At 40.2% G+C, this 25970-nt stretch overlaps 2 protein-coding genes and 1 long non-coding RNA gene across 6 annotated transcripts in view; 2 read left to right on the forward strand and 1 right to left on the reverse strand.

Moving 5' to 3' along the window:
* The window catches only part of agbl4 (ATP/GTP binding protein-like 4), a 262269-nt gene that overhangs the window by 179500 nt on the left and 56799 nt on the right, over positions 1–25970 (forward strand). The window contains exon 6 of the mRNA XM_034882055.1: positions 1138–1177. Within this exon, the coding sequence (XP_034737946.1) occupies positions 1138–1177 (40 nt within the window). The remainder of the gene's footprint in view (positions 1–1137; positions 1178–25970) is intronic.
* The window catches only part of LOC117950732, a 259475-nt gene that overhangs the window by 117062 nt on the left and 116443 nt on the right, over positions 1–25970 (reverse strand). The gene's annotated exons all lie outside the window — the stretch shown is intronic.
* On the forward strand, positions 16290–25953 carry bend5 (BEN domain containing 5). 4 transcript variants are annotated; one of them, XM_034882059.1, is made up of 7 exons: positions 16295–16454; positions 16578–16636; positions 17766–17896; positions 18736–19213; positions 20508–20656; positions 24191–24404; positions 24639–25953. In XM_034882059.1, exons 3-7 carry the CDS (start codon positions 17795–17797, stop codon positions 24833–24835), a joined length of 1140 nt encoding a protein of 379 aa, XP_034737950.1. In that variant the 5' UTR covers positions 16295–16454; positions 16578–16636; positions 17766–17794; the 3' UTR covers positions 24836–25953. The 4 variants fall into 4 exon arrangements, with proteins under 4 accessions (XP_034737951.1, XP_034737949.1, XP_034737950.1 ...); XM_034882060.1 differs by lacking the exon at positions 17766–17896 and having other exon boundaries at positions 16290–16454; XM_034882057.1 differs by having other exon boundaries at positions 16453–16636.

Consider the following 25970-nt stretch of genomic DNA (forward strand, 5'->3'; position numbering starts at 1 on the left):
ATGTGGAAACAGCAGCACTTTTTTAAGGGTAAAAATTTAGGCGAGAAAAACATATATTTTCAAGTGTTACTGAACAGGCCCCAAGATAATATTTTTAGCTGATAGAAAAAATGTCAGTGGACTATTACCATTAATTTTGCTTTGTTTACTATGACTACGGTGTTGGGGAACTTGTATTTGAAGTCAGTCCATAGTTGCACTCAGTGGACTCCATTCCACTCATATTGTATATTATTTACTCTGAGGTAGAGCATCTTCTAAATACTAAAATAAGTGATTAGTAGCCTATCATATAAGTCCCACTCCAGGCAACACTGTATGTAAGCAGAGAAGGCCTCTGAGTATGCTGAGAGTCTCTTTGTTTATCCCTCTCAGCAACTGGTTAGTATGGTGCTTGAATATTAATGAAGTTCTAAAAGCCAGCGTCGACTGTGACCTAGCCATACTGTGTGTCTCTCTCACAAACACACATACACACACACACACACACACACACACACACACACACACACACCCTTCATCCTTTCTTAGTATGTGAAGATCCTTTTTCCTGAGGGATTGGTAGATGAGGAGGGCTGAGGTGTTGATTACTGCAGTGCTCAACAGTCAAGTGTGTGTCTTGTAAGTGTGCGTGTGTAGGGAGGCAGCAGGTTAAAGAGAGGGGTAGTCAGCTAGCACCTCCTCTAGACTTCTCAGCTGCTGGAAACATCAAGTGTAAAATTGCACACTCTTTCAAACACACTCGATCAAAACCCAGAAGGTCACACTTCCACATGTGCTCAAACACACACACACAAAGTTTTGGGGATACTGCTCTGAACATATAGTTGTACAAACTCATATATTCTTCACACTAGATGTAGAACTACACCAAGAGTTAACTTACCATAAGTACAGTTTTGTTAAGAAGATATTTCAGAAAAAACAGGTATAAAAGGTAAGTACAAAAAGAGGTACAAAGGGTATACTTCTGGTACAATTACACAACTTACAAGTAAACTTACAAGTACATCTTACAAGTAAACTAAACTAATATGGTAAAAGTGAGATTAATTAATAGACTTCCTGCAAGAATGTAAGATAACTGATAATCATTTTATGACATTTGTCTAACTTTACTCTCTGTTTTTCTTCCAGCAACAACGGCGTCTAGACCTGTTAACAATCACCAACTCTGGTAAGTCCCTGAGATCTTAGGACTCCACTTTCACCCCTAGTCCACCTCTCTCGTACAACACCATTCCACCACTGATGTAAAACTGCACTTTGATGCTCCCGTAGAAACACCATCAGGGGACTTTCCATGTGGCATCATATGGATTTGCAAAAACATGCTATTAAGCCACCCAGTGTAATTTCCTTTAACCCACTCCTAGATGCTAAAGGGTTACAAGCTGTTTTCTGGATGCTGCTACAAAAACACATAACTGCACAGTTGGGTAGTAAAACAAGCACAGATACAATGATGCTTGTGCTGTGCAAAAACCCTGAAGCTAAAGCACTGCTGGTCAGTTACTTGAGCTACTCTTTGTGTGTTAAGCGATGCTGTCTAAGGATGTGATGTATTCGATGTCAGATCTATTGCCTTAAAGCTTTTATAATGGGATAATATGGAACACATGAATTCAGTGTTGTAGTCACACAAGTCATTAGGGCAAACATGTGCCCTCAAAGCTATGCTACATGTGCAAACATCCCTCCATGTGTTATTACGGGTTGTAGAAGCAGTCTGTCGACCATATGGGAGACAAACTCATTTTGGCATACTTTTAAAGGTTTTGCAAGAAGTTTTGCTTGCCCATTTTGCAAGAAGTGTGATATTTATTTTGGTTTTTTTTTCCGAAGTGCTGTTTATTTTTTATCATGGGACCTGTCACAGTACTTCTGACAAAGCTATAAAGTTCCTCTGAAATTTACGATAATCAACAGATTATTAATCCATGTTGATGAAGACATCCAAACCAGTAAATGTGTTTGTTTTGATCTAATTAGTTTTATTACGTTTTTTAGTATGCTCTACTTAAGTGCCAGACTTTGTGCGACACCTAATTGCAGTCTTTGTGTGATGATATGTAATTGCATGTAAGTGCATGTATGTATGTATGTATGTGCAAGTGTGCGCAAATTACAAGTGTGGGTTGTTTGTGTTGTCTGTGTGTGTTTAAAAGTTGCTAAATGGGATGTAATGTAGACCATGTGTTTACAAGATGGTTTTACATCCAAATCGCATATGCTCCAGCAACTCTCTGTTTACCCTCTGGTCTGAAATGATATCATAAACACTACTGAAATGCTTAGCTGGTATAGTGGGTGCACATATGTAGAGGTTTATTCCTTGAAGCAGAAGGTCCAGGGTTTGGGCCTGACCTGAGCCTGTTTCCTGCATATCTTCCCCTTATAAGCTCATATCTCAGCAATCCTGTCCATTAATAAAGGCAGAAAAACCCATAAAAAAATTATCTTTAAAAAAACATTCATTTATAAGTCACATAAATACACATATAAAGTATCTCATATGCACTATTAAAACAGTGTCATAAACATGTTCTATAATTTATTGACCAAAAATATGAAAAAACAACTGCATTTCTTATGGGCACTTCCAAAATGGTGGCATAAACAAACTGTGATCCTTCCTGCATGACACACTGTTAAACACTCATGCTCTACCAAAACTAAGTAACATAAATATAATGTACAGGATCAAAACTACAGCATCATTCATTATTTTTCATTCATAGTGTGTTTGTGTAAGGAAACATTTCACATGTAGTTGCAGATATAAACATACATTTCAGTAAAGAACACAAATATAATACTTTATCTTTATAAGTTTGTATACTGCTCATTTTCAGTCTGCATGTGAGAAGTAAAATATGTGCACCATTTTGTGCAAAGTAGTTTGAATTGTACGGAATACGCACCTCAAACTCCACTTTGAACTTCTACATCTAGCAGTCAGACACACATATGGTGAGCCAAGTTTGACTGGATGTGGATCAACGTCACAAAGGAGTTGGGCTGTTAGAAATCTATGCCAGTCTCTTACTGTAGAGAGGCAGGTGCAAGAGCGAGGGACCTGCTGAGATGGAAAGCAAGTAGAACTTTGAAAAACGGGGGAGGAGAAACAGATGGGGACGGCAAGGAGGATACCGAGACCCATATGTCTAAAGTATCTGGATGATCTAATATGCTTTGATTAGAATAATGCTTATGTGAGGCTCATGGAGACCGGGTTAATTAAACAGGTTTACATTGCAGCTGTTCTTCGGGCCCTGGGCAGAATCAAAATTTGCCACTGGCCTTCATATAAAAGGATTATATTATCATATAGATAGATATGCTATACAACTTATTTGAACCAGTATATTACCAATATCTAAAACACATGACTTAAATGTTTGTTAATGATTTTCATGACATTTTAGGTCCAGCCGGGTACATCATCATATCAGCCCAGCCTCTTTCTTCTCTTTGTGCTTGCTCTTCTTTTGTTGTATTGCACAAAGTGATATTTAAGCTCTTGCTGCCTCAATGTCCTCTGTAGGGCCTCATTATACAGAAGTGTCCAAATTGATAGCAAAGTAACAAAGTAAATGAAATCCTATGCTACAGGAAGAGGAAAAAGCAAAGGGATCTGAATTAGGGCTGAACGATATTGTGTTTTAGCATCGACATCGCAATGTGCGCATGCACGATAGTCACATAGCAGGACGATAAAACGTTTTTGCTGCTTGATAGAAAAGTTAACTTTCACTGTTCTCCTTTTACATCATTATTACCGGCCGACCCTCCCCCTTTGAGAGAGGTAGCCACGTGGGCAACCCATGTATTTGACGTTAGTCCGACGGGGGTTAATGATATGGGAAGTGAGGCTCTCCGTGTGCAGAAAAGTACCGTAGGCAGCAGCTGCTGACACAGTGATCTGCATAGTTTTCGATGGGTCAGTGAAGCTACAGTAGTCAGTGTTTTATGTTTGCTGCAAATACAAACTAAATCACCTGATTAATGCAACATAATCACAACAGTTCCTGGCCATTTTCCCCCGCAGAAAGCTGCTACCAGCCAGGCTAAAGCTAATATAGTTAGCCTAAAGAAACAAGCTGAAAGCTGCTAACAGCCAGGCTAAAGCTAATATAGTTAGCCTAAAGAAACAAGCAGAAAGCTGCTACAAGCCAGGCTAAAGCTAATATAGTTAGCCTAAAGAAACAAGGGGTCCGTCCGTCCCAACTAACTTAACGGTTTGGAGCCGCGGTGCTGGAAACGTAACACTAATCTACTACAATAGTCTGTGTCTGATTTTACACTGTTCTAATTGTTCTTGGATAGAGTTTGTTGTTAGTGCATGTGACATGCAGGTTTGATTCATTTATCAAACTAACGAGCTGACCCCGCTAGTTGACCAAAAGCTGAAATTTAGAGAAAGCAACGTGCAGCCATTGCCATACACCTTAGCCTGTATTGATTGTGTTATATGAATACAATTGTGTCATGCTAGTCAACCAGCGTAGTTCTACCTAATTTCCCTCTCCAAAATCACTCCAGAAGAGTAGTCACAGCGCTTACATGCTTTGGTATTTGTAAAGCATTAAAGTTCAACAAAGAATGGTTCACATTAGAAAAGACCCTTTTTTTAATCTTCTATGTAGATGCACTCCCCTTCAAAATCACCGCGGTAGTCAATAAAGATTTATTGTTTCCAAATAGAGCTATTCCTTAAATTTTTTTAAAAATTAAAAAATTACTCTTTTTTCATATCACAAAAAAAAAATATTGCAGGGGAAAAAATATCGCAATGTCACATTTTTTCCAATATCATGCAGGCCTAATCTGAATGCTCTGCAAAGCAGCTGTACTCACCAATTTCTTTCAATTTCAGTCTCTCTTTTTTGTTGGTTAGCCAGAATGCTGCAACAAACTTTAGCACTTCATGGTCTGTTAAATGAGGTGATATGGCACAACTACCGGAGTTAAGTCTTTCCTTTTGCTACAAAGTTGTACTCCGCGTTTAATAACAAGTCCTGTAAAGTTGATACTCTCACAGTCACCATCACATCTCAATGAATGAATCTTAATATATCATAAACCTTAACTTAACATCTTCTTTGGATAAACTTAGATTATATTCCAGTCAAACTCCCCTCCTTCAGGGTTTAGCCTACATTTATGGAGGGGTCCTCGATAGACTAAAATAGCTTTTAATTATTTCTCACTGAAAGGTTTCTTCCTCTGACCAGTGTAGAGCTCAGTGTGCTGTGTAAATTATTGCAGGTCATTATTCAGGCTGTTGTTACGTGTGGCCTTGAAGGGAAGTCTATTATATTCTTGACTTGGCAGACATATTTTATCCTGCCCTGCAGCTTATTACTATTCACAGTAGGTGAGCGGACACACACACACACACACACACACACACACACACACACACACACACACACACACACACACACACATACACACAGACACACACACTGAACAAGATGAAGGTTATTATGATGGCTGTATGAAGAGCAGGTGAGGCTTTCAGATGAATGACTCTGATAGGGAAACACAGGCAGGACACCCTCTCCTTTTCCCTGCAGATTAAAGGAGTTTCCGCTCCTTCGCATCTATTCTCCTTGTCATCCTCTCTCTCTCTATCTATCTATCTATCTCTTTCTCTCACTCCCCACTTTTGGCACTTATTCTTCTGCTTGTTTGACTTCGCATCTCTTGTTATCAACTCTTATTTGTTAGTGATCTTATATTACCATATTGCCCTTTGTTTCTGCCCTTTTTGTGTTGTATTATTCCCTCCTTTCTCTATCCCTCATTCACCTCTCTTTGTCTTGTCATCATAGCATGGACAGCGGGAATCACAGGGTGTGAACAAACTAATAGGCTCAAGTGGCTTCGTAACGTGCTGTGTGCGAGAGAGAGAAAGGGATTCTGCCCCTGCTGCTCTGTTGGCCTCTGTCTTTAATGGCGTTCATTAGCTACTCTAAAGAATGATTCACACATGTGTTCACACACGTTATTGAGTGTATATGTGCTTTACATAAAGCCTCACATAGTGGAGAAAAAAAACACATGGCATATCTTTACTCTCTCTTTCTCCTTTCACACACACATGCACTTTCACTCCCACACACACAGACCCACTCAAACCTCACTCGGCCCTCCTTTAATTGGACACTTGAGCAGCGCACGGCTGCATCTGGCTCCTGTTGAACACAGGCTGACATTTCAGACTGCTGACCTTTCAAGCCCCGCCACAACTAAATAATGATTAGTCCTGGCAACTGTTCCACCACAGCAGCAGCAGCGGCCAGGTACACACACACATGCACATCAGCATGTGCACATAACCGCGCACACAAGGGTGCAGGCAGCACAAAACAAAACAAAAAAACACCTGCACGGAAGGCTTTGTCTTTTCACAGTGAGAAAATGGGGTGCAGACATTGATTTTAAAGGCCATTGTCATTCTTTTGGGTTATCGATTAGATTGTCCTTTTCCATATCTGCAGTCAGTACGAAATAATGTGTTGTTCTAAATTAACTCTGCTTGCCTGTTTAGTTTCCCTTTTTCCCCTTTATGCTCTATCGGCACTACAGTCGAAAAAAAGGTCAATCATATTCATGAGAGCCTGGCAGATTTGAGAGGGTGTGTGTGTGTGTGTGTGTGTGTGTGTGTGTGTGTGTGTGTGTGTGTGTGTGTGTGTGTGTGTGTGTATTTGCACACACATGCTTTTAGGTTTGTGCACAGATGCGTGCAACGTGTATGCGTCTAAAGCAATGAAGAAGCGTGGAGATAATGGGCAGTTCTCAGATCTCTCCTCTCACTTTCTTCTTTTTCACTCTATACTTCTCTCTTTGTATTTCCATTTCCCTGCTGTTTCTGTCAGAACTGAATGGAAATGCTCTTTATTAGAGCCTCTCTTTCTACAGATAGTCTTGATGTGTCCTGTTTTGCTCTCTCCAGCCAAAACTACTGTACATATCAGTGAGGTCTGAGGTCACGTTTTGTACAGCCAGCTGCTCGCAATCAAACGTTGTGCGTCTGAATCTTTCATTCTATAGTGTGTAAATTGAAGTATGTAAATTTAGCATGAGAGTGGCATGAGTACAATATGAACAAGATTATTTAGTATGGATCCAATGGTCACAACAATAATTATTTCAGCCTTATTGTTTCCTTGGAAACACGTCAATTCAGACATCAAAGCAGGGAAATCAGCAGCTCACCATGCTAAAGTCCAATTTCGATGCGTTTGAAATGCAGCCATGGAAGTTGGTTTGGATGTTGATAGCCAGGCATAAAAGCTCAGCCATCGGCAACAAGTTTTTAGTCTGCAAACCAAACGTATAATAAAAAAGTACTTCAATGCAAAACTAAAAAGTTATTTTTGTTTATGTGCAAAATTAAGTTTCAGACTCCCATGACCCTTGATTTCTCTCCTAGGAGGAACCAGCATTGACTGTGCCTTTCTACAGACAGAGTTTTCTATAATTTACACAATGCACCAGCCTGGCCTTCTCTCAGTCCTTTAATAGCTTCCATTTCTTCAACTGAAAGTCTCTGGGCAGCCACCCAAACAATGTAGTGATATATCATGTATTTATGTCTTTGTTGTGGTGGTGCTGTTGTTTTGAATATGATGTATTTCTCTAAGTCCTCTTGGAAATCACACTCATGGAGTTTTTTCATATTGGTGTGGTACGAGTTTCCATCCCACCTCTAAATCCTTTGAAATGCTTCATTAGACACAAGGAGAATAGTTAAAGTTTTTGTGGTGGGAGTATTACTGTTTGACTTTGAAGAAAACAGGCTTCAGTAACAGGTTTCAGAACCAACATAACTCTTTCTTTCTCTATTCTTGCAGATACATTAAATTCAACCCCTCATGTGTGCCACTTTCATTCTTGTTGAGATGTACAGACTTACACAAGACAATTTTTATCTGCTGGACCGATCCCTCCTTTGAATTGCGCTGAAACCGACACTGCTTCATTAAGCTCTCATTTCATCCTGATTTACTCCTGTTTTTTTTAAAAGCACACATCTTAGAGTTAAAGATCTAGCCAACATAGTAGTTGCAGTGCTGTTTATTCCCCCATCTTTAGCGCTGTTTAGCCATGCTCTCTGTATTTCCCTGAATACTACTTGACCTGGATCACTCCTATTACAATAGAGGAAATTCAAGGCCTCCTTTAATTGTTAAAAATAAAATAGTCAGTGGCAGCAGTATGTCTATGGACAACACACATATACCATTAGGTTTGAGCTCTTCTGCTATCCTTACTGAAATACTTAAAGCAAGTGTGAGCTGTTCTTGCACGTTCTTCCTACCCGAACACCTAGTGCTTTTTTTAGGCAGTGTTTCATTCTAACCTGAGTTGACCCAGGGGAGAGGGAAAGGTCTGAAACAACCTGTATGCAACCTGCTGATTGCCAGGCCTGTGGTACATACCTGAGCTGATAGAAATCTCTGGGTGGCTCGATCACTGCGTGGTTGACTGACTTTCAGGCTGGAGAGCGGCAGAGATTTGTTTTTAGTGAAGCACAAGACTTTAGGAGCGAGGGAGGTACGGAAGAAGAAGAAAAGAACCAAATTTATATTAAAAAAAATACTATCAGGCTTCTGTGTAAATGAGCAGCTGTGAAAACAACACTTCCTATTATTGCCCTAATTATATCCTTTCTCTGTGAATTTGCATATTTAATCTCCCTCTTCTTTATAATGGGGGACTATGCTTCCATTTTGATGTGTTTAAAAAAAAAAAAGAAACCCTGCATGAAACAAACAAAGAAGTAGATGAAGGATGTGAGGGAGGGAGCTTCATATTGAGTATTTTCCAGTTGATTTTGTTGAAGGCTTCTCAGCAGCGTAGCTAAATAAGCAGCAGCATGCTAATGAACGGTGAACGAGTGGGATAATTTACCAGACAAAGAATGGAGAACTGTGGGAGAGATATGAACCAAAAGGAAGGGGCAGCACAATATTGAACATATTTTGAAAATATTTGTCATTAAAACAATCGTTTAAAACTTGTCTCTGGTCTATATGCCTAAAGGTTCCTTTTGGCCAATCACATAATACTAATGCTTAGAGTAAATATTCCCTTAGTTGCAAATACCGTAATTTCACGCACTGTACACACAGTCAACCATGTGTTTCATGTTTTTGCATGCAGAAAAGGAGAGAGAGTGCTAAACTCAGAGGACAGTAAATGACAAGAGAGAAGCATAGACTTTGTCTGTCCTCTTTCTAAAAGGGCAATGTGACGAAGGCAGTAAACAGGCTGTGGGCTCTGAGATTATTTCTTTTTCACCAGCAGAGCCACCAGTGTTGCTGAGCACCGCTGTGGAGCAAATCCTCCTAGAGAGGACTGATTGGATTTTTGTTCCAGGGAGCCTTTTGTGTTAGCAGCATAGGGACTAGATAATAGAGGTTGATGCCACTCTGTCTCTGGGTTATGGCTGGTGGATTGAGTTTTTGGAACTGTGTGTGTGTGTGTGTGTGTGTGTGTGTGTGTGTATGTGTGTGTGTGTGTGTGTGTGTGTGTGTGTGTGTGTGTGGAGCCAGGATATTCGCCCATAGGATGCTAAATATTGAAGTACTGTTACTAATAGTAAGGCTTTACCGCAAACATGAATTGTTAATATGGTAACCTGTCACTCAAATTATGAATATGAAAATATTCTGTGAGTACGTCGCCAAGAGATACTCGCTGCCATGGTCAAGGTTATTATCAGCTTTTTCTCAGTCTTTGCCTCAGTCCTTCTGTCAGAACTATGTGTGGAGCATGTAAGCCCAATGGGTGTGTATGTAGAGGACTGTATGTATAAATACAAATGTTATGCATTATTGATTTTCATAGGGAAATTTGGGTTCTAATTGCCCTGCTTTCAGTGGTGGATCAGCTGTCAGGTTCAGCTTCAGAACAGCAGCCTCAGCCTTTCTCCAGGAATAACCGGACGCTTAAACCCAAGTCCTTTAAATTCAGGAAATTCACTATTTACTACACCACCCTGCAGCAGTGCACATTTTAAAAGTAATTCTAGATTTTTTTAAATTTAGAAGTATTTGCACATAACATGGTATGTATCAGCCCTGGTACTGACCCTTGATATTGTCAAACCTCTGCAGACATAGTTGCACATTGCACCTTAAATCCTATATCCCTGTCTGTCAGGGGCGGCAGCTTAGTGAGGACATAGGTGTGGACTGTTGTCAGGCTTCATCTCAGGCCATGCTGCACCTGATTGCCAGATTCGTCTTGACTGTTTTCTCCTCCACAGCACTAAATGTATCTCAGCAGTGACAGAGAGATAGACTGTGTTTCCCGTTGTCACATCAGCTGGCATCCTGAATCAAGATAGCAGAGAGGAGATGATTTACTACAGATTTAAATAGGTTTGGGTCAGCATTATTTTAGCTTAAACAGATAAAAATGTGTTTGTATTTTGTTCCACAGAGTTTAGATTTTGATCGCTAAAATGAAAAGCAGATTTGGATATGAATAAAAACACAAAATAGATTGTGGGTAAAAGGAGGAAAAAGCTCTGTGGCATAAACAGATTTCATTGTATTTTGGAGACTCACAGCTCTTTCAACAGAAAATTAAAACAAGAGTAATAAAAGAGAAACGCGTTATTGCAAGAAAAAGAAAAAAATGAATAAGACGACTGCTGAGTTTGGATGTGCTTTTTCAGACGCAGCTGCACCGACACTCTGTATTAGGCTCTGAATCAATCTTAATCTTCTCCAACTGTACAGTAAGATACAGGAATGCTTCTGTGGAGGTTTTTGAGATCTGTGATCTTGCCTTGTCCTCTGTGTGTGTGTGTGTGTGTGTGTGTGTGTGTGTGTGTGTGTGTGTGTGTGTGTTAGAGTGGGGGGCCTCTCTGGCTGGTTGGTGGTAAAGTAAAGGCTGCTAGTTGTCAAAGCACTTTGCCCCTAAACATGCCCCGGCCACCCCCCACCTGATCCTCCACCACCAGCCCCCTAGCGAGGAGCGAGCTGCTGGTTAGCCTAGGTTTTATCTGCTATTATCTGTCAGATGCTGTGCACCTGTGAGCCTGGTTGCCCCTCTGCGTGACGGGCGGCTGGGGTCGCTCGTCCAATCCCAGTGGCTCCCTGCTGTCAGCTACAGCATCAATGAGAAGTTCTCTGGCTGCCTTCGTCTCTGTCTGACAGCCACCCTGGAGGAAAGGGTTAGAGAAGCAAAAGGGAGGAGAAGGAAAAGAGGAAGAAATACCATTAAGATGAGCTGTATTCCCACAGACCAAAGCCTGCCCACCAGCCATGTGCGGTAGCTCACCTGGCTGCCAGATAAGTGGAGATTAGAGGAGAGAAGACGGTGGAAAAGGTATTAGGCACGAAAAAAAATTCTCTCTGAAACCCGGGGAGTGCCTTGATACTTTTAGGATTTCTTGTGTCGTGTGTGACATTTGATGCTGACGCAGAAAGGGCACAGAAACAGCAGTCCACGCTGCTCTTATAAATATGGGGCAATATTCTGTCTTTTATATATTTGTTCTCCGTAGTGTATTATTCAACTTGCTGTTGCCACTGTTTAAATTATAGTTTTGTGAGTTCCATATCTAGTTAGTGGAGAATAACAGTCTGGTGACAGTGGCAAGATCAATACAGGGCCGCAGTTGGAGGTAAAGCGGCCCTAATGAACCAAATTGACTGGTGCTGAAATATGATCAGTATTTCTCTGGTGGTCATTATGTTCCTTATGAAGAAGATCGATGTCTCCTGGGTGGATCACGGCGTATACACAGCATGATGGCAGGGCCAGCGCTGTGTGTGTGTGTGTGTGTGTGTGTGTGTGTCTTTCTTTCTTTCTTCTGTCTCCCTTTCAGTCAAAGGTCTGTTTTCAGGCCCTGCAGCATTAGTAACTGATGTGCTTGTATGAAACTGTGCTGTTCATTTCATGGGCTATCACTTTTTAAATTGGTGAATGCCTTCTTCATGGTTGATTAGTAATTCATGCAGAGCTAATTAAGAGGCATAATAAGAGAAAGACTGGTGACATGCCTCCAACCAAAATAGGAAACGCTTTTAGCCCGGGCTGTAAACAGTTGTGATTGATCATGGTGGCACGTTGCCCATAAAAGACGTTTACGCTCCTCTAAATCCGTCATCTTGGAACCAGACACCCATATCTTCATATTGCTCTGTGCTTTTCTGATCCTTGAGCATCTTTCCAGAAAGTTGCCTTAATGATCCCTCCATCCCGGCTGCCTAATGCCTGGCATCGTCATTTTGCTCTGTGTGGATGTGTATGCTGCTGCTGTTCAGGCTGGCGCTCGCACCTGCCAACCATCAACACACACACACACACACACCCCTGCACCAGCATCTGTCCATCCTGTAGATTGGCAGATTAGTGCTGCCTTTAGGTTGACTGTCTACGTGCCGTTAAGTTAATGCACCCCCTCCCCCCAAACACTGCAGCTATTTTTCTTCTAAATTGCAAGGCCTCATCTTGTTCTCTTTTTCTCACTATATTTATTTGTCACACATATTTACACACATACACTGATCAGAAGCATAAATTGGTTGTTTATTTTATCAGGACGTCCATCCGTTCGTCGGTGGTCAGTAGGACTGCTTTATGATTCCAAACGAAACACTGCAATGATGACGTGTGTACCCGCAGTCTAATTCCATCATCGGCATCATTACTGCTATTATCCTGTGTCTCCCTTTAATACAGGCTAATGGATGACCAATAAAGATAGATGAGCCTGGCAGTGTGGAGCTAATAGGCAGGACATGATGTCTGGCTTCTGTCCTGACTCCAGACTATACCCGATTAACGGCCCCCACAGATAAAACATAGCTAAAATATTATCTAGAGTTATTCCTTCAACTTGAATTATCACTTTATCTTGAGCTAATTAGCATGCCAATAGTTTATACAAACTCAAGGTGGGCTTTGTGTCCTTGATTTACTATTTAAAATAAAAGCTGATTGGATTAATTAAATAACTAACTGTGCATTTAATGCTCATAATGGTGAAAAGTCCACACACAACAACAGATTGGGCATGCAGAATTTAGACGATATTGAAAGTGTTATAGTTGGATATGGAAAGGTAATTTTATACTAAACTAAACTGAAAGTGACACCAGCCCCTTCTTTTATTACAAGTGTATGATACTATATAATTGTGTGTGTGTGTGTGTGTGTGTGTGTGTGTGTGTGTGTGTGTGTGTGTGTGTGTGTGTGTGTGTGTGTGTGTGTGTGTTTATCGTTGTCTTGAAGTCTTAAAGAAGTCTAATTTGGCCAAAGCAAAAACATTTGTGTATCTTTACTAAGCAAAAAAATATAGTATATTACCTCATTGCAGGTGCATGCAGTACAGTACTGATCGTTTTTGAGATAATCATGATAATAAAATAATACCATATTGTATGCATAGATGCCGCAGTGACCAATCAGATTGCAGTTCATATCTATAAAAAAATTGTACACCTTCTGGGCTATTACACAAACTGGGTCCACAAAACAGTGTGCTCATTCAGCCGATGTAACCTGGTTGAAGCCAAACAAGAGAGCTCAGCAATGCAGTGGAGCAACATAGCATGAAATAATTAAAGTGAGGAAAAGTGCTTGAGTTACATTGTGAGACTTTTAGTGCATGGAAATCGTTCTCACAGAGGCTGGCGGGATGTACAGGATCTTTTGAAGACGAGTTCAGAAATAAGCAGTGTCTTGAGGTGGGCAACTGTGCAAATCACATTTGGCATGCATAGGAATTTCAAATAGCAATGGGATTACAGTCAGTTTGGTAAATTGTGCTATTTGGAATAACATGAGGACAATAGAGGTGATAATTAAATGGTAATGCTGTAACAGACTGTGGTGAGTTTACAAGAAATGTACCACTTCTTTGGGAGTTGTTCTGAAAAAATGTATGTGTTCAGAGGGATTTTCTAGTGTGTCTGTAAAAACTAAACTAGAGACCATGTTGCGGTGGGATCCCACCAGCTGAAACGCCAAAATGGGCCAGAGTTGTTAAGTGTGAGGGACAATGGCCATCATTTTGATCTCAACTACACACCTTTAAAATTTCGTGACGGTTGTAATGCTATCGCAAAGACACACTCTGGCCACTGACAGAAAGACGGACATCCCAAAGTAACAAAAACTTCCTCTGTGGTGGTTCCCGCTACAGTAGCGGTCTCCAGGATCACATTTTGCCATGATGACAAACACACACACACACACACACACTTGTTTGGATCAACGGAAGTACATTTCCAGGATAAAGCCTGACATCCGAAGCAGGGGTTTACCCTTTACCTTCCACTCTCTGTGTGCTGCTGTTCTTAAAATCCTTTCGATACAAGAAGAAACCACAAAGTTAGAGCTAGCAAACCACACGCTGAAAATTACAATTTTTTAGGGGGAATGATTGTAAAGATTTACAAAGAATGTGTTTACTGCCTTTTATATCTAATTGATATATTTTGGGACTGTGGATGAAATACACACAGCAATACACTGGTAAGAGCAAATTAGGTTTAACCTTGTATCTAGCTAATTTAAATAGCTTATATTACTGTATTGTTTGAACAATTAACTTCATTTAATATTATATTTTTGTTTTCTTTTGCGGGGTGCAAATATTCCACCAAAACAAGTTCCTTCCCAAGATCATTTTGCAAAGCCAGCTGTTGCTGTGTCTGGAGCTATGCACCGACCCAACAGTTTAGATTTGTTTGAAAAAATGCAAACAACCCAGAGTATTTTTTTCTCCTATCCCTGAATGTATGTGTGGTGTAGCCAGAGCTTACTCCACAATGCTGTGATTTAGGCAATGCGAGACTACACACAGACTCACAGGTGAAAACAATACCAGTGTTGCTGTTGCAGATGGTAATTCATTCGAGGAACTATTACTGTGTCTCCCATTCTGGAGAAAGTTGTTTTAACTTTGATTGACTGACAGGAGTAACATCATGCAAGACTTTTAATTGAAGTGGCATTCCCTTTTAAACATTGGCCACTTCAGAGACAGAAAGCTCCAGAAATTAAGAAAGCCGTATGTTGACAAACCCAGCCGTGAGGAAAGGAAAGCCATTGAACAGAAGCTTAGATTAGCAATAATCCTGTATTCGACTTGTTGAGAAGCTGCTCAAATTTCTTGTCCATCACTCTCATTCCTGTCATAGTTTGTGGGGCTGTGCCAAAGTATCAGTGCATATATATATGAAAATGACCATGAAACAGCTTAAAACAACTCTTTAATAATACCATTTATAAATAGAATGTTGCAAAATGTAGCTTTGGTAAATATATATGAATGTTACATTTTGGCAGTTCAACTTGATGCTTTTTCACAGAAAAATGAAACAAGCTAGTCTCCCAAATCAAAACCCTAGCTGACAGATGTAATCAGTCACTTCTATTAAACAAAGCCAAAAACCCTGCTTCAGTAACTGACATAAAATGAGTGGCATTAGGTTCTGAGAGTTATTGTGATCTATGTATTGTTTGTTTTAAAATGATCTTGTATACATCTAACTGGTCATACAGCACAGTAAACAAATATCATGAAGAAGCTGGCATTTGAAGCAGGCCTAATCATAACCAACTAAATGCCTGGAACTACGAAACAAAATATTACAGGAGAAAAAAGGCTCTGTATAGTTCTGCATCACTTACTTTTCAATTACAGCAGCCGAAGCAGAACGGAATTGTTAGTGTCATTTATCGACTGTGGTGCTCTCTATTAGAGTAACAACTGAAAAAAAATCCATCCTGTGTTTAAAACCACCTGGCTTTCTTACAATAACAAAGAGTTAATTTTTGTCAGCTGGCCTTAAGTATTTTGTTGTGAAACAAGGAGCAGATGAGAAGAGAACACCAGGAAACACATGAAAGCTCACAGAGACCAATGAAATCTGACCAGGCAAGTAATCCCCTTGGTGGCTTTTCTCACTGTAGTTCCCTGAAATAATTCCCTTAGAACATAGAGTGAGAAGTAATTGGTGTCTAAATTGACAAAGGTAATGACGCCTGAAATGTCTTGCTTAATCACGTAACACAATGCTTGAAATACAAAAACGAATTGTTTTTAAATATGTTGATGTTGGTATCATACTGTTTAAAAAAAAAATCTTTTTCTTGTTTACAATTTGAGAGAAATTAAAAACCCTTTTTAACATTATAATTACACTACATGTGCAGGTGTAAACTGTGTTTTAAATGGGTATGACACAAATAAATCAAAATAAGTTTGTTCTGCTAAACATCTCTAAACAGCAACGTGTATGTCATGTCTATTACTTATGCCTGGATGATGTACCCTGGTGATGTGGACCAGGCAAGAGTAGCCGAGCGCAGACACCAGCCCCAACCCCCTTATGTGTATATTTTTTTTAATACTTTGTGAGGAAAAACTGTCAACCATATCCAAAGTGCAGGACCAAAGAGAAGTAAATAATGTATGCTTTTGTTAGATTCTTTGAAGATGATATGTGCTACGCGTTACCCGTTTCAAATATCGAAGATTTCAGACCTCTGCAAAAAACAGATTTTGATAATCAGAAGGTATATCTGGTTCACAGAACTGAAGAGAATGGCAGCGCAGGCCAGCCGTGCGAAGCACAGATCCTTGCCCTTGCAGGTAAGTTGTCCTCTTAACACATCAGCGTTTCTATTTTTATTGCTGTTTCACTCTGTCTGTCCAAGTAACGTTGATGTGCGCGAAACGTGTCAAGCTGTCAAAACAAGCCCTTTTGTCCGATCTGTCAAGACGTGATCAGCTGGAATCTGACACTGATAGCCACAACAACCTCCTCGGCTGTGGCTAGCTAGATAAGCTAGTTAGATATGCTAAGATAAGTTTGGTAGGTAGTCGTACCTTGTCCTCAATGCTTTACAGATTTTTACATTCAGGGTGTCGTTTTCCAAGAGTTAGCTCTCTTGCTCGATAGATTAGTGCTGCTCGTGTCGATAAATACGTGTCATGTAACGTTAGCCAGTCACAATTGTTGTTTACAACATGAAGCTAACGCTTGCTAGCTTCATGTGTATTCGTTCCGCGTTAGCATGTTAGCGCTCAGGCGCTAGTTAGCTGCGTGCGGACGCAGAACTGTCACTACATGATAAACACATGTGACAGCCCGTGGTTGACCCTTTATCTGTTTTTTCGAGGTTTGCAAATGTAGACAAGACGCTAACCCGAGAGCATTGGTGGTTCTGCGGTTAGCGTGTAAACTGGCATATCTGTTGGTCTGTGCCACAGAGGAGATGATGCGGTGCTGCAGTCATCGCCGTGTCTCAGATATTAATGGAGACAATAGTAACCGGTCTGTCAGTAACATGTCAACGTCATGCTGTTTCATGACAGCGCATCATGTCAATGTGCTGAAGTGTGCAAGTGATAGTTTGCGTTAGCTGCAGTCACAGTAATGGTTGTCGTTATGGTCGATCTTTAACTAGCTGCATCACTAATCCCCGAATCTGAGCTGTCTGGGGTGCAGGATCTGTCCGATCTAACAAACACCTTAACAGTGGCAGTTATGTTAAAGCGCAGTATAGACAGGACGAATTGAAAAGCTTGTGCAATGTCTGTTAACCTTACTTTTTAATTCTGAGCTAAGAGTGCTAAAGTAAGTTTGTACTAGTAGAATGGAAAGATAAAACGCCCTCTGCTCGGGTTGTACAAATGTACTTTCACGTTTTATTAAATTCGATCTAACTTTCTGGAAACTTTATTAGTTTCTTCCTGCTTCTATTTCTGCACTTCACAGATACAGTAGAGGAATTTGAAGACAGTATAATGCAAAAGAAGATGAAAATTCCCAAGATGTCCATCAAGAATTCAGGAAACTCTATTGAGAACAATTTTGGAGAGGAGAGAATGCCACTCAGACATAAAAAGGTAGGCTCACCTAGATTTAACAGTAGTCGTGTTGTTTTGAAGTTTGTACATTTAAATGGACAGCAATGGGCAATGTGGATTATTCCACACCAAATTGTTCTTATACTTAAAGTAGTACAGACACCAGTATCATGACATTCTTACTTATATTACAATATTGTCTTAATAATACAAATACTAAAAATAATAATACATTTTATTTGTATTGTGCTTTACATTTTAGCAATCTCAAAGTGATACAGAGCATTTAATAATGCAATTAATCAACAAAAAAGTAAATAATTGACAGTGACAGCCCTAAATTATTTTATTTTAAAAAAGTAGTGAGGGTACTTGTGTGACACACAGACAGCAATAGTATTATATTTAAATATACAGTATCTATTAATGAGACAATGTCCCTTTTCCATAAACTTGGCTAACACCCAAAATCCCCCGTGCTATTTTTACCATATGCTGGATTAACACAAATTCAGCACTCTGGACAGCTGCCCTTTCACAGACAAATCCTCTGAGCCGCTCATCAAAGAACTCGGTGACTCCTCTTTTCCCGTTTCCTATTGAGATCCACACACTCAAAACAAACTGTTTGCAGTCTGTCATGTCATTTTTAGATTGAAGTGTTTGATGGAATTACTTTTTGTTACATATTAAGTGCACTTTGTCACTGATGAAGAACAGAAATTTGTAAACTGTGTAAAATATTTTATCATGCCCGCTTCCAAACACCTGTCTTATTTTTATTGTGTTCCCATACACAACTTTCTAGCTATTTTTAGCTAACATTTTATTACACTGGCCTATTTAATCCTTAAATTGACTGTTGTTATTTTCCTAAGGCCCTGTCTCAGGACCATGGACGCCCCCTTTCCAACTCCTCCAAGAGTCTGGCAGCAGTAGTGGCTCGTCTGGAGAGAAACGCAGCCAGCTCCTGTATGGAGGGCGAAGAAGACCTGGATGAGGACCGGCTGGCAGAGGAGGGAGAGGATGCAGATGACGAAGATGAAGATATGGATGCAGAGCATCAGCAACATCATCACCAGCAGCAAGCACAGCATTTGGAGGTGGATACGGATTGTGTGTCTGGGGTAGCTGCAGCAGTTGTACCCAGAGTCCTGTATGAGGAACTGGTTCATAGCTACAGGCAACAGGAGGAGGAGATGAGAAGGCTGCAGCAGGAGCTGGAGAGAACCCGCAGGCAGCTGGTTCAACAGGCCAAGAAGTTAAAGGAATATGGCAGCTTGCTGACAGAAGTCAAAGAACTGAGGGACTTCAACAGGAGGCTGCAAGACGTACTTCTCATGAGATTGGGCAGCGGTGAGAGAACAGGAGCATACACATAAACCACTACTGTCTACATGCCAAAAGGTTTATTAGTAACATTTTATCCTACAGTAATGTAAAGAAAATGTCTTAAAAAAATCAAATACCTATATAGTAATAAAACTGCAATTCAGAGTTTTTTGTTCTAGAAATGCAGTCTAAGACAGTAACATCTATAGCCAGAATATGCAATTTTAGTGTAAGGAGGCAGGAGGCAAGCGTGTAGACATTTTCAAATTTGAGCATTTACTGTATATCTACACTGATTGTACCCCCTTCTGTGCCATTTTTAAGAACAGTGACATGCCAAGAAAAGCCAAACACAATTGTTTTTGCAGTTCATTCTGAAAAGAAACAAAGGAAGATGCCACTATAGGCCCTTGAATAGTTTTTCAGTACTACTTAGATAATGTCTTTTTTGTTTAGAAGTACACAAGCAATTTTGAACCGCTGTTAAAATTCCGTGTCCTTCTACTGAAATTAAGATAAACAGATACGATTTATAAATGGACCTAAAGTATATAAACTTTGAGTTTGGGTGCCTTAGTTTGGCTTGCTTCTTTTTATTTATAGGGAGATATTTTGCCTTGTACAGCTGGGGGTAAAAACTAAACTGTCAGTGGCAAACTGACAATAAATAAAATATAAACAGATAGGTGCTATAGTTTGTCTTAATAGACAAACATAATACAACAATAAGATTATAGTCCAGCAATAGCAACGTAATAAATACAAAGGGAAAGTTGAATATAAGGCACTCTAAGTGTGATTAAAAGTGGTGTCATTTCAGTATGCAGCAGTGTACTGACTCAAACTTTTTCAGATGCTTGTGTTAACCTCAGCCCCCCTGTAGATTTGGACAGAGGCTACTAGCTACTGGTGGGACCATCTAATGGACAGGCTAAAGATTAGAGCACCCGGGGGGGCTGTCAGGGGATGGGGGGGATGAAGTGCGTTGACCGATATTAAAACTCATCCACTACATTGGAGCTTAACTTGGCCAGCCACCAAGCCAGCTTAGTTACTGGGCTAAAATAAGGGAGCCTAGGCCCGAGGCGGGAAGCAAGCGGACTAGAAGGTGGGACCTGTTCCAGTGGGAAAGACCAGGAAAGTACCGGCTACATGCTACTAGAACTCTGTTCTGTTTTATCTAATTCTCTATTCTGTAAAGTTGACTAGCAGTTGAAAACGTAAATGGCATTTGACCTCACCGCAATTTGAAGGGCTGACAGATGTAGATGTAATGCTTGTATCTCCATGATGTTTAATGTGTCCTTTGTATCTTCAGAGCCTATGCATGACAATGGCACTCAGACAATCAAGGCTGAAGTGGTTGAACCCATTGTTGAGGCCCAAGAAACATGCAGAGAAGAAGCCAACACCAGTTCCAGCTATTCACCCTCACCCAGAACCGTATACACCTGCAACGATGGGAAGGTAAGGCTCACTAAGGGACACTCTTAATTAAGTTAGCTTTTCCTGATTCCCTCTAAGTGGCACACGAATACCACTTTTTTAGCTGCCTTGTCTTGTGTATTCACATGCCTATTTTTCCGATGCCATTCTTCCATGTGGTCCTTGTGATGTTCCCCGTCTGGTTTTTCATCTCCATCACTTTTTTTTGTATTTTGACATTTATTGTTGAAGTTGAAAGCACTCAATCCAAATTTAAACAAAAGGGTATCCCCATCACTAACATTTAAAACACTGGACTGAAAGATGCCACCACTCAAAAACTGATTCACAGGCATTGTACATAGTCCAACATACAAAAAATTAATCTTGTAAGTAATGTTCAGTCAGTCAGTAACAAAACAGGCCTGTATTTTCAATAATTATCAATTGAGCAACACATTAAATGTTTATCTTTTATATGTTCACCTCTTCGCTTATATACTGGATTTGAATATATCTGTAATTTTAATGGTCAAATGTTACAATACAGATCATGACTTTCAACCTTCAATGAAGATTATCCAAATAACCCCTCTCAGCCTTTGTGAGTCCTGAATCCTTCAGTTCTCTCTCCTGTATTCCTGTTTATTGGCCTTGGGGTGACCCTGGGAAGTAGCTTGAATTTGTAGGAAATGCTATATTTCCTCTTAACACCCATGGACCTGGGAAAATACTGTCATAGTTGATCAGTCCTTTCCCCCTGGCTGCCCTACCCTAGCAGGTAAACAAGGTTGAGAAGATTATTATTGTTCCTGCAAGCTCAGCCAGCATCATCAGTGTTTATTAGGCTGTTAAGGTTCTTTACTCCCGCACTGCTGTAACTCAACCAGCGTCCTGTCTCTGATGACAGGGGGGGAATAGGTACTACAAGCTCTGGGGCCTGCAGCCACTTCAAGCGTGAAGAACACTTGCAAATTAGAACTCTCCTACATTGGGGACCCCATATTAATTATTTGCACAAGAGGAATTTAAAGTGACTGACAGATTAGCCCTAGTGAGAGAGGGGGAGAAAGGTACAAAGGATGGAAGAGAGATAGAGGGAGAGAGATAAACAAAAAGCAATGGGGAGGGAGGATGAAAACAATCTTGTCTAACTTAAGAGCTGTAAAAAGCTTGTCTGCTGGCCAGGGGCCTAAAGCACATTAGCTGCACAGGGGAAAGCCTTTTGGATGCTAGCCTAAAGACTTTACATTGATAACAGAGTAGAGGAGGGAGAGTCACATATGCCCCCTGTTGCATTGGTTAACCTAGCAGACCAGTGGCTAGGGTGGCAATCGGCTTGGCTTATGCAACATGCAGGGGAAGTGTGTAGAGAGCTCACAGGCTAAGTTTTTAGTCGAGGTAATCCAGGCTACAAGCAGCCAGTGGCCTGATCTTATTAATGTCTCCTAGTTGTTGAAAGTGTTGCTTCTTGGGATTTGTAATTTGGTCTGAGCAGGAGCTGGCTAAGATATATTCTGCCATGACAAGCTATGATCTGCCTTGTCCATTTAGGTTTTACACCCACATGGAGCATTGTAGATTGGTGAAACTGGATTCGGACCCCAGAGCACCTAACTCAAATGTCCCAGGCAAGTGGGTGGCCAGCATCATCATCACGGGATAAAGTGTATTATTGAGTTTAACAATACGCAGACAGAACAAATGTGTTGTTTTACATTGTAATTATATGCTTACAAGTCTGGTTACGAATAGAGATAAAGGGGGAATTTGTTATTTTTCACAAGACTAATGCAAATAAAAATCTTTGAAGTTGGTCCAGTATTGAGCGAGAATCCTGTAACTGGCTGTCGTGAAACAGGCTGCAATGTAACCTACAGTATGCGGCAATAGTGGCGCTCAGCGTCCTGTAGGTCCACTAAAATTGTTTTTTATTGATATTGACAGGGTCAGACTGTGACTATGTATACTATGTATTATGTAAAGCTGGAGAAATTGCCGTTAACATGCTTTTGTGTGTAATAGGGAATCACACTATATCAGTTTATTTATTTATTTAAATCGTTATCCAAAATCCACTGGGGCAATATACACATCGTGAGAGGCTGCAACATAATGCGAAGAACAAGACATTTTTTGTTAGTTGAAAGAAAATATCAGGATAATACTGCACATTTAAGTTTTTAGTGGTGCCTTTTATATCCAATTAAATGTTCAGTCTCTTAGAAATTATTACCTTATTAGTGTTAAATTCAACAAGCAATTTATTGTATTTCATCAGCTTGCTGACAGTTTTAGAAATGCAGATTTAATATATGTATTTATTGCAAGTACTATTATCTTGCAATATTCAACATCTTTATGACATGGTGGATTTTTTTCCTCATATGGTGCAACCCTAGTGTGTAACTAACTGATGCCAGGTCAACAAAGTAACTTTAGCTAACATCGCTAACTTGGCTTTCTGCTCTGTCTGCTGCTCTCCATTCTTTAAACAACATTTTTCTTTTTGGAAAAATGTGCTTTGGCATATGATTGCTTCCCCTCTTTGGTTGGCTGCTAAAAATGGTCACTACAGACCCGATGGCTTGTATAGACTATGGACCAGTGTTGGGATCCATTTGTAGCTGTAGCACACAACCACAACTTCAGCCTGTCTGTATCCAAAAGTAGCTTCTACAAAAGCTGCGCTATGTGTATCTCAATATTGTTTAGTTTTGTGGCAATTCAGAAATGGCCAATTGAAAATCTTTTAGACAGACTCCCTAGATATCCTCTCTCCTCACTTGCCTTTCCCAACGCTGTCTTTCATTAAGTCACCTCAAGAGATTTCTGAACAAGACTTCATCATCTTGCCATAATGTAGTCAGACACTTTGAATAACAATCTGGGCCTGTCAGTGGCAGAAACAGCACTTTTAGTGAATGGAAATTGATGGTGCGCATTTGCCCTAAAGGTGTTCTAGTGTTCTTGTCCAACACTGGACCAATTTTAAATCGTTTATTCACATTATGTCACTTACACACAAATTCATTGGAAATTGGGTCCATGGTAAAGAAAGAAGAAGAGAAATTCCCATTTAAATCTCAGATAAGTTTTCTTTTTGTCTCCCTCACTTAATTTTTTCAATCTTTCTTTCTGTTGTTGCATACATTTTTGAAGATTGAATGAAACTGCGAACTGATCTGTAAACAACAGCTTAAGGTTATGAAACAATTGGGTAACTGTAATATAATTTGTTAATTGTAAATTGTTTGTTAATTTAAAAAAAAAGATCCCTGTGGATGAGGCAGACATATCTTCAATAGATAGTTGGAAATCTTGAGCAAGCGAGTGTAGAGTAGTTGACAATGTCCTGTTCAGAGCAGAGAATTGTGTGCTTAAAAGTGTCAACACACTAGTTCTGTTATTTTTTAACTGAACTGATAAAAGCCACAATGCATTACACATTTCATTTTGTCTGGCACTGTGCAGATGATAACACTTAACACACGCAAGATATTTTTATTTACTGCAGACTGTAGATGCGCATGTTAAAATGTGGGGTTCTCTGTTTTACACCTGTTGTCTCTGCAGGTACACCTCGGTGGAGGGATCTGGGTGGAAGAGGAGAAGTGGCATCAGCTGCAGCGGACCCAGGGAGACTCCAAGTTCACAAAGAACCTGGCTGTAATGATCTGGGGCACCGAAACCCTCAAGAACCGTAGCGTCACTGGAGTGGCCACCAAAAAGAAGAAAGATGCCCTGCCCAAACCTCCACTGTCACCCAGCAAACTGAAAATTGTTAGAGGTAAGAAACTCCAGGTTTGAACCTTAAAATCATGACTGTGAAAGAGATGAATCCTTGTTCGGATGGCTTGTTTGTAAGCTGAAACAAGTTGGGAAACATGAGGTACAGAAAATTTGATTTTCTTTTTCTTTTTTTCCATACAGACTTTCAATGATTGAATCACATTTATTAGATACCAGACAAAGAATTTTGAATTTGATGTAGTCTGACTGCTCATGCTCGCTCCTTCCCCAGAGTGTCTCTACGACAGAGTGTCTCAAGAGACAGCGGACAGTGCAGAGATTACGCAGAGATTGTCCAAAGTGAACAAATACATCTGTGAAAAAATAATGGACATCAACAAGTCCATCAAGAACGAGGAGCGGCGGGAATCCAAGCTGCTTATTCGACAGACAGTCAAGATGGAGAACTTCACCTACGATGGCATGTAGTGGTCAACTGTTGTCACGCCAGCGCCTTCTGCCCCCCGCCCCCAAGAAACGTGGTCTGCAGTTGGGGGATGTTTGTCACAGTTTCAGGAGCAGTTGTCTTTCTTTGACATATTGGATTGGTGAAATGTGAAATGTTAAAACAAATAGACCCCTTTCCAGCCCCTATACAGCATCCTCAGTGCCCAGTTTTCCCATTGGCTGACAGACAGCTTTACCCACCACTGTGTGAACTAGTTTGATATGAGTTGGTGTGAGTGTTTTTATAACCTTTACAGTGGGATTAGTACAGAGACATGGTTTGTTGACGTGCGTGCATTTGTGTCAAAGGAAAGATTACATGCAATTTTTAAATTGATTTATTGTTCTGTGTCAGAACATAGTTTTGAATCCTTAAACTTTTAAAAAGTAATTGGTGGAGAGGTTATTTCCCTAGATAGTCATCTGTTTCTACAAAGACAATGATGCCAGCTTGCATTAGATCTAAGTTGTGTTAACAGCTGGATTGTTTGGAGACTACCCAATAACTGCTGGCAATCTGAGTGTTTGCTGTTGGTACTTACTGCATAAAATGCGACATCAGGGTCTCAAATTTACAAGTCTTAGTTGGAGATTGCATTTTGCAACAGAAATTCTGTTGCTCCAAGATATTAATTATGTGTGCGCCCCCTTAACTGTAGGTCAATAACAACACATTACTTTATTAAAAGAACTGCTGGCAGAGGTTAAATGGGAAGTATGACTCTAATGTGGAGTCTAGAAAGAGCTGTATTTGTTTAGTTTTTTATGTTTGACCTTTTAGTTAAGAGCACTTGCCATCAACGAGAGAGGTTTGGATGGGATATTCCCATCTTACTTGTAATCAAACATGTCATTTTCAGACAATTTGATTGTTTAATGAGTTGTAGTGGTACAGGCACATTAATGCCTAGAAAGGCCTTACACAGATTTGGCAATCACTAGGGTATGCCTCTGGGTTTTCTAATAAGCTGTGATTGTAAATGTATAGGAAGCTGAAGCAATGAAGCTTCTCCTGCACTTTGCTGTGAGAATGTGAGAGGTGGCTAGGTACTATTTTTTTCTGTGTGGTTCACACCATTAGGTTGAGCTGAGCTGGGCTACTTGCTTACAGCCCCCC

The sequence above is a fragment of the Etheostoma cragini genome, chromosome 9 (genome assembly GCF_013103735.1).
Source record: "Etheostoma cragini isolate CJK2018 chromosome 9, CSU_Ecrag_1.0, whole genome shotgun sequence".
Taxonomy (NCBI): domain Eukaryota; kingdom Metazoa; phylum Chordata; class Actinopteri; order Perciformes; family Percidae; genus Etheostoma; species Etheostoma cragini.